We start from the raw sequence: 11733 nt of genomic DNA, 5'->3' as shown, positions 1-11733 counted from the left end.
GAATCCTGAAAGCAGCAAGAGAAAAGAAATCCCTAACATACAAGGGAAGACAAATAAGGTTAGCAACAGATCTCTCCACAGAAGCTTGGCAAGCCAGAAGAGACTGGCATGATACATTCAACCTGCTGGATGGGGAAATATGCAGCCAAGAAGACTATCCAGCAAGGCTGTCATTCAGAATAGAAGGCGAGATAAAGAGGTTCCCAGACAGACAAAAACTAAAGGAGTTCATGGTTTCTAAACCAGCCCTGCGAGGAATAGCAAAGGGGATTCTTTGAGTGAGAAAGAAAGACCAACAGCAACAAAGACTAGAAGGGAACAGAGAAAAATCTCCAGAAACCATGACCTAACGGGTAATACAATGGCACTAAATTTGTATGTATCAATAATCACTCTGAGTGTAAATGGCCTAAATGGTCCAATCAAAAGACTATAGAGTATAAGAATGGATAGAGAACCAAGACCCATCTATTTGCTGCTTACAAGAGACTTATTTTAGACCTAAAGACACCTGCAGATTGAAAGTGAGGGGATGGAGAACCATTTATCATGCTAATGAACATCAAAAGAAAGCCAGAGCAGCCATACTTAGACAAACTAGATTTTAAACCAAAGGCTGTCATAGGAGATGAAGAAAGGCACTATATCCTATTAAGGGGTCTATCCAACAAGAGGATCTAACAATTGTAAATATGTATGCCCCAACTTGGGAGCACCCGAATATATAAATCAATTGGTAAGAAACATAAAGAAACTCATCAATAACAATACAATAATAGTAGGGGACTTTAACACCCTACTGACAGCAATGGACAGATCATCTACACAGAAAATTAACAAGGAAACCATGACTTTGAATGACACACTGGACCGGATGGACTTAACAGGTATATTCAGAACATTTCATCCTAAAGCAGCAGAATACACATTCTTTTCGAGTGCACGTGGAACATTCTCCAGAGCAGATCACATTCTGGGTCACAAATGAGGCCTCAACAAGTATAAAAAGGTTGAGATTGTACCATGCATATTTTCAGACCACAGTGCTATGTGACTTGAAGTCAACCACAAGAAAAAATTGGGAAAACCACAAATACATGGAGGTTAAAAAAAAATCCTACTAAAGAAATGAATGGGTCAACCAGAAAATTAAAGAAGAAATAAGAAAATATATGGAAACAAATGAAAATGAAAACCCAATGGCCCGGAACTTTTGTGATGCAGGAAAAGCAGTCATAAGAGAGAAGTACATGGCAATACAGGCCTACCTCAAGCAAGAAAAGTCTCAAAATACACAACCTAACCTTATACCTACAGAAACTAGAAAAGGAAAAGCAAATAAAGCCTAAAGTCAGCAGAAGGGAAATATTAAGATTAGAGCAGAAATAAATGATATGGAAACAAACAAATAGTAGAAAAGATCAATAAAACTAGGAGCTGGTTCTTTAATCACTTAATCAAATTGATAACCCCTTAGCCAGACTTATCAAAAAGAAAAGAGAAAGGACCCAATAAATAAAATAATGAATGAAAGAGGAGAGATCACAACTAACACCACAGAAATACAAGCAATTATGAGAATATTATGAAAAATAACATGCCAACAAATTGGGCAATCTGCAAGAAATGGATAAATTCCTAGAAACATATGAACTATCAAAATTACAACAGGAAGAAATAGGAAATTTGAATAGTTCCATAACCAACAAAGACAGGAAATCAGTAATCAAAAATCTCTCAACCAACAATGTCCAGTGCCAGATGGCTTCCTAGGGGAATTCTACCAAACATTTAAAGAAGCGTTAATACCTATTGTTCTCAACTGTTCCAAAAATATAGAAATGATGGATGTTAAGGAGGGCACTTGTCGCTTGGGGGAATGGGATAGACTGGTGATGGGTAGTAAGGAGGGCAAGTATTGCATGGTGCACTGGGTGTTATACACAACTAATGAATCATCGAACTTTACATCAGAAACCAGGGATGTACTGTATGGTGACTAACATAATATAATAAAAAAACATTAAAATTAAAAAAAAAAGAAAAAAAAAGGAGGGCACTTGTCTTATTGAGCACTGGGTGTTGTATGTAAGTAGTGAATCCCTGAATTCTACTCCTGAAAACAATATTGCACTGTATGTTAACTAATTAGAATTTAAATAAAAACGTAAAGAAAAAAATAAATACAAAATAAGAAAATATAAATAGAAGGAAAACTTCCAAAATCATTATATGAGGCATTACCTTGATTCCAAAACCAAAGACCCCACTAAAAAGGAGAATTGCAGGCCAATATCCCTCATGAACATGGTTGCAAAAATTCTCAACAAAATACTAGCAAACTGAATTCAGCAGTACATTAAAAAATTATTTACCACAATCAAGTGGGATTTATTTCTGGGCTGCAAGGCTAGTTTAATATTTGCAATCAATGTGATACACTACATTAATAAAAGAAAGGATAAGAACCATACAATACTCTCTATAGATGCAGAGAAAGCATTTGATAAAGTACAGAATAACATTCTTGATCAAAACCCTCAAAAAAGTAGGGATAGAGGGAACATACCTCAATGTCATAAAGGCCATATATCATCCTTAGGGGAAAAACAGAATTTTCCTTCTATGGTCAGGAACAAGATAGGGATGTCCACACTCACCACTGTTATTTAACATAGTATTGGAAGTCCTAGCTTAAGCAAGCAGACAACAAAAAGGAATAAAAGTAATTCAAATCGGTAAGAAAGAAGTCAAATTTTGACTAGTCACAGATGACATGACACTGTATGTAAAAAACTTGAAAGACTACACCAAAAATTGTTAGAACTGATACACGAATTCAGCAAAGTTGTAGGATACAAAATCAATGTACAGAAATCTACTGCATTTCTTTACGCCAGTAATGAAGCAGCAAAAAGAGAAATCAAATAATTGATCCCATTTACAACTGCACTAAAAACCATAGGGTACCCAGGTTTAAACCTATCCAAAGAGATAAAAGATCCATATTTTGAAAACTATAGAATACTTATGGAAGAATTTGAAGATGACACAAAGAAATGGAAAAACCTCCCATGCTAATGGCTTGGAAGAAGAAATATTGTTAAAATATCTATACTACCCAAAGAAATCTATGGATTTAATGCAACCCCACCAAAATACCACTAGCATTTTTCTGAGCTACAATAAACAATCCTAAAATTTATATGGAACCACAAAAGACCCTGAATAGCCAAAGGAACCTTGAAAAAGAAAAGCAAAGTTGGAGGCATCAGGATTCTGGAATTCAAGCTCTATTACAAATCTGTGATCATCAAGACAGTATGGAACTAGCAAAAAAACAGACACAGATATCAACAGAACTGAACAGAAAATCCAGAAATGAACCCACAACTATATGCTCAATTAATCTTTGACAAAGCAGGAAAGAATATCCAATGGAAAAAAAGGCAGTCTCTTCAACAAATGGTGTTGGGAAAACTAGACAGCCACATGCAAAAGAATGAAATGGGACCACTTTCTTATACCACACACAAAAATAAATTCAAAGTGGATGAAAGACCTAAATGTGAGACAGGAAACCATCAAAGTCCTAGAGGGAAACACAGGCAGCACCCTCTTTGACATTGGCCATACCAACTCTTTTCTAGACATGTCTCCTGAGGAGACAAAAGCAAAAATGAACTATTGGGACCTCACCAAGATTAAAAGCTTCTGCACAGCAAAGGAAACAATCAATAAAACTAAAAGGCAACCTGCAGAATGGGAGAAGATATTTGCAAATGACATATTTGATAGACGGTTAGTATCCAATATCTATAAAGAATTTACCAAACTCAACACTCAAAGAACAAGTAATCCTGTTGAAAGATGGGCTGAAGACAGGAATAGACATTTTTCCAAAGAAGACATCCAAATGGCCAACAGACACATGAAAAGATGCTCAACATCACTCAGCATCAGGGAAATACAAATCAAAACCACAATGAGATGCCACCTCACACCAGTCAGAATGGCTAAAATTAACACAGGAAACAACATGTTAGGGAGGATGTGGAGAAATGGGAACCCTCCTATACTGTTGGTGGGACTGCAAACTGGAGCAGGCACCCTGGAAAATAGTATGGAGGTTCCTCAAAAAGTTAAAAATAGAACTACCCTACAACAAAAATACTGATTTAAAGGGTCACGTGTACCCCAATGTTTATAGCAGCATATCGACAATAGCCAAATTATAGGAATAGCTCAAATGTGCATCAACTGATGAATGCATAAAGATGATGTGGTGTGTGTGTGTGTGTGTGTGTGTGTGTGTGTGTGTGGTGTGCATATATACACACACAATGGAATATTACTCAGCAATTGAAAAGAAGGAACTCTGAAAGGACATGTATGGAGCTAGAATGTATTATGATAAGTGAAATAAGCCAATCAGAGAAAGACAAGTACCATGTGCTTTCACTCGTATGTGGAATTTAAGAAACAAAACAGATGGACATAGGGGAAGGGGGAAAAAAAGAGAGAGAAGAAAACCGTAAGAGACTCTAAACTATAGAGAAGACACTGAGGGTTGATGGAGGGGAGGTGGGTGGGGTTTGGTTAAACGGGTGTCAGGTATTAAGGAGGGCACTTCTTGTGATGAGCAATGAGTGTTGTATGTTAGTGATGCATCACTAATTTCATTCTTGAAACCAGTATTACACTATACATTAACTAACTAGAACTTAAATAAAAACTTAATAAAACAGATCATCTTGAAATAGGGTGTGAAAGAAAAACTGCACAGAAATTAAACAAAGACGACTTTACTCAAGTCTTGCAATAGAGGAGAGAGACTGAATTCAGCTCCCTTGGAACAAAAGACAGGAGGATTTTTAACTGCTGATGTGAGGTAGTGGAAAAGTACCGGAGGATGTTAGAGGAGAGGGTGGTCAACGTGATGAGGTCATCTGTGCTTGCTCTCCGTCACTTTCTAACTTAGGCTCCTACTCTATCACAGAGACTAGAAGATAGGAGCACGATCTTTCTTGATTGCATTTTAAAGGGATGGCCAGGGACCTATGGTAAGGAAGAAGCCTGTCTAAGGTTTAGTCCAGCTAAGGGGAAAGTTAAGGCTCTCTTGTCCTTGTGGGCCTTAAATCCAATGACAGTGTCCTTGTGTTCTTACAAGAGAAAGGCAGAAAAGACACACAGAGACACAAAAGGAGAAGGCCAAGGTGAAGACAGAGAAATATGGGAGTGCTGTGTCCATAATCCAAGGAATGCTAAGGATTTCTGACAGCCATCAGAGGCTAAGAGAGGCATGGAATGTATTTTCCCCAGAGCCTCCAGAGGAACCAACCCTGCCACATCTCGATTTAGGTCTTTTGGGTTCAGGAACTGTGAGAGAATGGATTTTTTTAAGCCTATCAATTTGTGGTAATCTGTTATGGCGGACCTAGGATTGTTATATAACAGCTTTCTGACAGGTTTCTCTCCAGCTCTCATTTAACTCCAAACATCAAAATTATACATCTCTCTAATGACTTAACTGTTTAGTCCTCTATTCCTTTTTTTTCTTTTCTCTTATTTTTTCCTCTTTTTTAAGTACCAGCCAAAAGCCATGGCTTCCTCCTCTACATTCTTTTGATAATGTTGCTGATAAGGATATTACAGCTGAAACTTGTTTAGTATTTGCTCCATCAAACAAGCTTTATGCCTTATCCTTTTTAATCCTCATAAAAACATAACAAGGCAGGTACTATTCTTTTTTTTATTAAAAATGAAGGCACTGAGGAACAGAGGGATTAAATAGTACTAAGTGGCAGAATGAAAATTTGCTTTCAGATCTGACTATAGAGCCCATGTGCTTAACGGTTTTACTATATTTTTCTGTACATATGATTGAATGTTTGTCATGTCGCCTTCTACTATAAATAACTACACATTTTTCTTTCCTAGTGCAAACATTCAACCAGGATAACTAAAAATCACAGATGCACAAGCATATCCATTTACTCTTCCCATTTTAAAGGTTTTCTAATATTACTTATATTGTGATGCATTTCTTTCAACTTTTATATTTCAGGAAGGAATTAAAGCAAGTTGTGCGAATACTTTTAACCTTTAAGTAATTTAAAAGTTCTGTCTTATCTTTTTTTTTTTTTAAAGATTTTATCTATTTGAGATAGAGCGAGAGAGCACAGGCAAGGGGAGGGGAAGAGGGAGAAGCAGACACCCCACGGAGCAGGGAGTCTGATGAGGGACTCCATCCCAGGACCCTGGGATCATGACCTAAGCTGAAGGCAGATACAACCAACCGAGAGACCCAAGCATCCCTTATTTATCTTTTCACAGCATTTAGCACAATTCTTTGAATGTCACAAGTGCTCAAATTTTATTGACTATAGTTAACCCAAGTATCAGCCCCCCAGTTGTTCCCCAATTTCCCAGCATTCTAGGATTGTATTTTCCTTTAATATTTTAATAGAATGCACAGGACCCTACTGTACGTGCAGTGGGAAACCCATTGCTCTTCTCCCCCACAATAATTCTGAATCTTATGAGTTGGGAGAGGGATCCATATATGTCCCCTGCTCACCTACCACTTGAGTTGCTTTCCTTTGAACTCCTGCTATTAGCTTCATTCTGTGACTTGTCTCCTGAGACTGCCATCTTCTTGCTATCCTGGACACTGTTCCACTGACATGAAAGGCTATCTGGTAGACTGCTACTCATTGCCTGGAATGTAAAGGGGATTAAAGCACATCATAGCTTTCATTTATTCATTCAATAATTCAACAAACACACAAGCATTCATTGAGTGTCTAGCAGCACTGTGCTGGGCACTGGGGAGACCAATGATAACCAAACAAATGAAAGTCCCCACATTCACGTAGCTCATACTCAAGTGAGAAAAACAAAACTCCCACAGATGCACAGATGAATAAAAAACTACAACTGAGGTAAGTACGACGAACAGAGAACAGAAGGATAAGCACGCATTAGCCACCCCTATGGCAGTGAGCTGGAGGAGGAGAAGAGCACTGAAGAAAGGATGACAGCACATGCAAATAAACCACAGTAGAGTGGAGCACGGTACACTACAGCAACAACAAAACAGCCCATTGCTAGGGATGCATAAACCTAGGCCAAGAAAGGAGCGGAGTGAGCCTGGAGAAAACGTGCAGAGCCACTTTACCAACTGCACAGTCTTCTTCAGGGTTCTTTAATAACAAATGGGATCTTAATTCTAAAGTTAATTGGGAGTTATTGAACAGTTCAAAGTAGGAGATTGATATGATACTCTTTGTATTTTGAAAAAAAAAAATTCTGGCTACTGTACACAGACAAGAACTAAAAGGGTGAGGCATGGTGGATGCAGGGATTCCTAAAAGGAAGTGTTGGTCCAGATGAAAGATGATGGTTTAGAGTAGGGAAATGATGGTGGAGACAAAGATAAATGGAAAGACTTGCGAAGCATTTAATGCAGCAAAAAGTAAGAAGACCTGATGATATGAGGGGAAGCACAGGATGTCAAAAATATAAAGCTTGCTAAAATAGTATAGACAGCAAATTGCAAAAAGTACATGTTAGACACTACAGTCTGAAAAGGTGATCAAAGGTTTTTGAATAAGGGAAATTTTCATGATCTATGTCTCTTCTTAGCCTCCTGCCTAAGAGCTTTTCCTTTACACCCACTTTCTTTCCTTTAAAACCATATTCTCTACCCCCATTTTGTTGCTTTACTTATTTCTGAACTCACAATCATTTCTTCATAATAACTCTAACATAATACACCTATCAAGTGGACAGTTGGACACTAAGTCTCCACTACCTTAGGGCCCAGATTGGCACCGCCCACACTTCTACTGAACTGTTGCTAAAGTGTCTGCCATAATTTCACCCTTAGTGCTACAAAGACCCTGGAGAAGTACTGAAATCAAACTTTTTTTTTTTTTTTTTTTTTTTTTTTTTGGTATATCTTAGATCAAATTCTTAGGCTTAGACTTTCACCAGAACTTCCAGGTCATGGAGTTGTGTATGACTATGGTTATTTTCATCTCCCCATTGAGTCGAATTATTTCAGCCTTCCTTGAAGCCTTCATATCTTAACATCTCCTGTGTTACTGACCAGCTGTAGTATTTATTCCTCCTAGAAGAAGGTTACTTTTTTTTTTATTATTTTGTAGTTCTCATACTATATGTCACTCCCTACTCTTCGAAATGTCAATTTAGGTATCCCAAAATGGCTTACAGAAACTAAAAGCTAGATATAATAGTCTAAGAAGAATAAAGTACATAATGTTAACAAGGTAGAATGAAAATGCTTAGTAATGAAATGCCTTGCAAGTCCATATATTCCTTGGAGAAGGAATATCTATACCTAATATTGGGTCTGTTCTTGTGCTCTTCTGTAGGGAACATCCTTCTGTATCAGAACTTCCCCTGTCTTCTTACCCGGATTTCTTCACCAAGGCTGATGAAGAGTTGGCAAGAATCATTGACCATCATGTAAGACTGACTTCCTTAAATTAGCAGCAAAAGCTTTGTTCTTTAAAGGCACTTTGAATTAGAAAGTGTAGTTCTGAGACTGAAACATTAACACGTGGAACTTAAAAATAAAGCCATGATTGGGCTTTGCCAAACTTAATTATATCTTACTGTGCTATCTATATACTTCAGTGCCTTTACTGGGTTACACAAAATTCGGCTTTCTGTCATTTGTGAAATCCTAGCTTTATCCTGTTTCCTGAGCTAGTACTGATTTCTTGTGACAAAGATCTGATACTGAACACTGATTTCTTACATAGTGTAGTTTTAATAAAGGAACAAAAATCTTTTGACTCAATTTTTGATGATTATTCTTTACCCTTGAAATACTGGAGGGACTTTAAACACTTTGTTTTTGATATGAGTTAAACAAGCAGTGGCAACACAAGGCCATTCACTTAAGACCCTTTAATCCACTGAGCTATGTTCAGTTGATGATTTCTTATGAAATAATTTTGTAACTGCTTCTTTTTAGGAGTAGAGTTGGAATAGGAGAGAAAGTACTTATTTTCTGCTTTTCTTAGAATACAGTATGGCCTAAATAGCATATAGAATGTGTTTAAATTCTTAAGAATTAATCCTCTGTTAATTTTTCCACAACGTAAAGATCAAGGTCATGAAATACACTGAAATCTCTCAAATAAGGTAGATTAGTTGTCTTTGTTTATAGATACTGTCATTATTACACCACCTACCACTTTTTTTTCTTTTTTTTTTTTTAAGATTTTATTTATTTATTTGACAGAGATAGAGACCCAGCGAGAGAGGGAACACAAGCAGGGGGAGTGGGAGAGGAAGAAGCAGGCTCATAGCAGAAGAGCCTGATGTGGGGCTCGATCCCATAACGCCAGGATCACGCCCTGAGCCGAAGGCAGACGCTTAACCGCTGTGCCACCCAGGCGCCCCCCACCTACCACTTTTATGCTACAACATAAAAACGGTAGTTTTGTCAAACAGTATTATTATTCAGTTATATGACAAAAGTTATGTCACAGATGGGTATCATAGTTATCAAGGTAACTTTGTATTTAAAATTTAACTGGGAGTAAGAAAAATGAAATATTATTTTATTAAACTTTTTTGTTTAATATTTACTCTGAGTATGTTTATTGCCTTTGGAATGCTAAGAGATTGGTTGCAAATTCTGTGGTTTAGTCCTGCTTATTAATAATGTCTATATACCCCAAATAATAGTTGTAATCCATAGCACTAGTATATAGTAATTTATAAGTTAATTGGTAGGTCATTAAGCTTAGTCTGGTTGTCTTGTGAGTATGGATGGGCTGAGGGTAACAAAATAAGAAATGAACAAGGGTACGAAGTGTCTTTTGGAATTTCCGATATTTCATGCTAAGGGTCATTCTTTCCTGAACTTTTTTACCCAGCTTGAAGACAGATTACCACCTCTTTAACCACTTCCTTCATTAAAGATAGAAGGGAAATAGCTCCTCATGACGATGTTTGGTTGATTTGCGGTCCTTACTTCCAACTACTGAGTCCTAGAACTTTTGCTTCCACATAATGCTGTTATTGTCATTAATTAACATGCTCGATTGAGGTGACTCCCTTAGAAGCCTTTGTATTTGTCTGTTGCAGAATCAGCATTTGTCTGCCCATCAATTTCATTTTCTACTTCGTATTTGATAGCATCACATTTTTGCCTTTCACTTTAATTTGGTTTTCTTTTTGTTTTGCTTTGGCTTGATTTTTCAGTTTATGATTCCATGCTATCATGTAAATAACAATATTGATTAAGTAATGAAATTCTTTTGTAAAATAAAAATGTAAACCCTGTTATCTCTTCTTTTGAATGGCTTATTACTATTAAAAATGTTAAGAGGGAATCTGGTTTCTTTTTCTTTCTTTTTGGGGGGAGGGAGAGAGACTTGTATACTTTCTAATAGAGGGCTTGTATATTTTTCCAGTTATGGTTGGGGTTAAATTCCTCAAGAATATCTGTGAGAAAAACTGAGAAGGTAATTGGATTTAGAATCTGCATTTTGAGAAGCTAAATTGATGTATTTTTTCATTTTTTCATGGAAAATCACATGTAAATGACACTTTCTCTCTGTGACAGTGGCAGGAAGAGCTAAAGATTCGACAGAAAGAAGATGCAATATGTGAGGCCCAGGAACGTAAAGACAGAGAGTTAGAGGAAAAAAATCACTTCAGAGAAATTATGAAGAGAAGAGAAGAGAAACTACAGAAGCAAACCAAACCCTACGAGCTTCCTCCGAGGACTGAAGTAATTTCATTAGAAATAAAAGAACCCCCCAAACTGAAGTCCATATGCCAGAAATTGCATGAAAGAGACAAAGATAGCTAGATTTTAGGAAAAATTTCTAATTAACTGGAAGCCATTTCTTAGGAGTTGTTATCCTGGTGCAGACTCTTTAACAGTCGTATCTTAGTCCTAAATTAGCAGCTCTTAGTCACATTTGAGTGAAGTGATTTTACTAGTTAAACATTTTCAAGAATATGTCTAAAAGCTCTTCCTAATTGACTTTTTTGTGTGATCATACACCATAATGATTCTCAGAGTCTTGATTTTCAGTGGACAGTTAGATAGAAATGAACTGTAAATTATTAATGAGTCACATTTAAGAATTATTCCTTGAAAATAGAACGAGCACCAACTGATACTCCTATATTAACTATTATACAAATAAAAGAACTAAGGCACCTGCTTGGATCTGTATTTCATAGTCAATGCCACATCAAGCTATATGTCAGGAACCTGAATTCCATGAAGTACAGCAGACAAATCTGAGCAGGCCATTCGTCTCAGGATGATCTGGGTTTGGGCAGATACCAAAGGAGACCCCAGAGTGACAGTGGTTTTACCTTGGCAGATGAGTTTATGAGGATGGATCTGGATGTTCCTGGAAGGCACAGGAACACTTATCAAAGAGATTCAACCAATTAGGAGTCATTTTTTAAATGGTACTCACTTCCTCTGAAACTCTCAATCTATAGATTGGGCTTGGGTTCCCATGCTGGCTTATACTCCATTTCTGAAAAACAGAGATAATAACCACACCTCAATTTCTTGATACTCAAGAGCCAGTTACTTCATTAGGGATGTCAAATGACTACCAGATTAGGAAGGTAACAGAAATCAGTGAAAGGGGCTATGGAATACCTGCCCCATCTAAAGAAAGTTCCCAGCACTTGGCTACCCTCAGCAATGTGTGTCCAGTA

At 37.1% G+C, this 11733-nt stretch overlaps 1 protein-coding gene across 1 annotated transcript in view; it reads left to right on the top strand.

Moving 5' to 3' along the window:
• Positions 1-11474, top strand: part of TMEM232 (transmembrane protein 232) — a gene marked incomplete at its 5' end in the record, with an annotated part of 218342 nt that extends 206868 nt beyond the window's left edge. The window contains 2 exon segments of the mRNA XM_034655649.1: positions 8400-8493; positions 10610-11474. Of these exon segments, the coding sequence (XP_034511540.1) occupies positions 8400-8493; positions 10610-10858 (343 nt within the window).
• Between the last annotated feature and the right edge of the window lie 259 nt (positions 11475-11733).

This window comes from Ailuropoda melanoleuca, chromosome 3 (assembly GCF_002007445.2).
Source record: "Ailuropoda melanoleuca isolate Jingjing chromosome 3, ASM200744v2, whole genome shotgun sequence".
In the NCBI taxonomy this organism is placed as follows: domain Eukaryota; kingdom Metazoa; phylum Chordata; class Mammalia; order Carnivora; family Ursidae; genus Ailuropoda; species Ailuropoda melanoleuca.
This window is presented reverse-complemented; position numbering and strand designations above follow the sequence as displayed.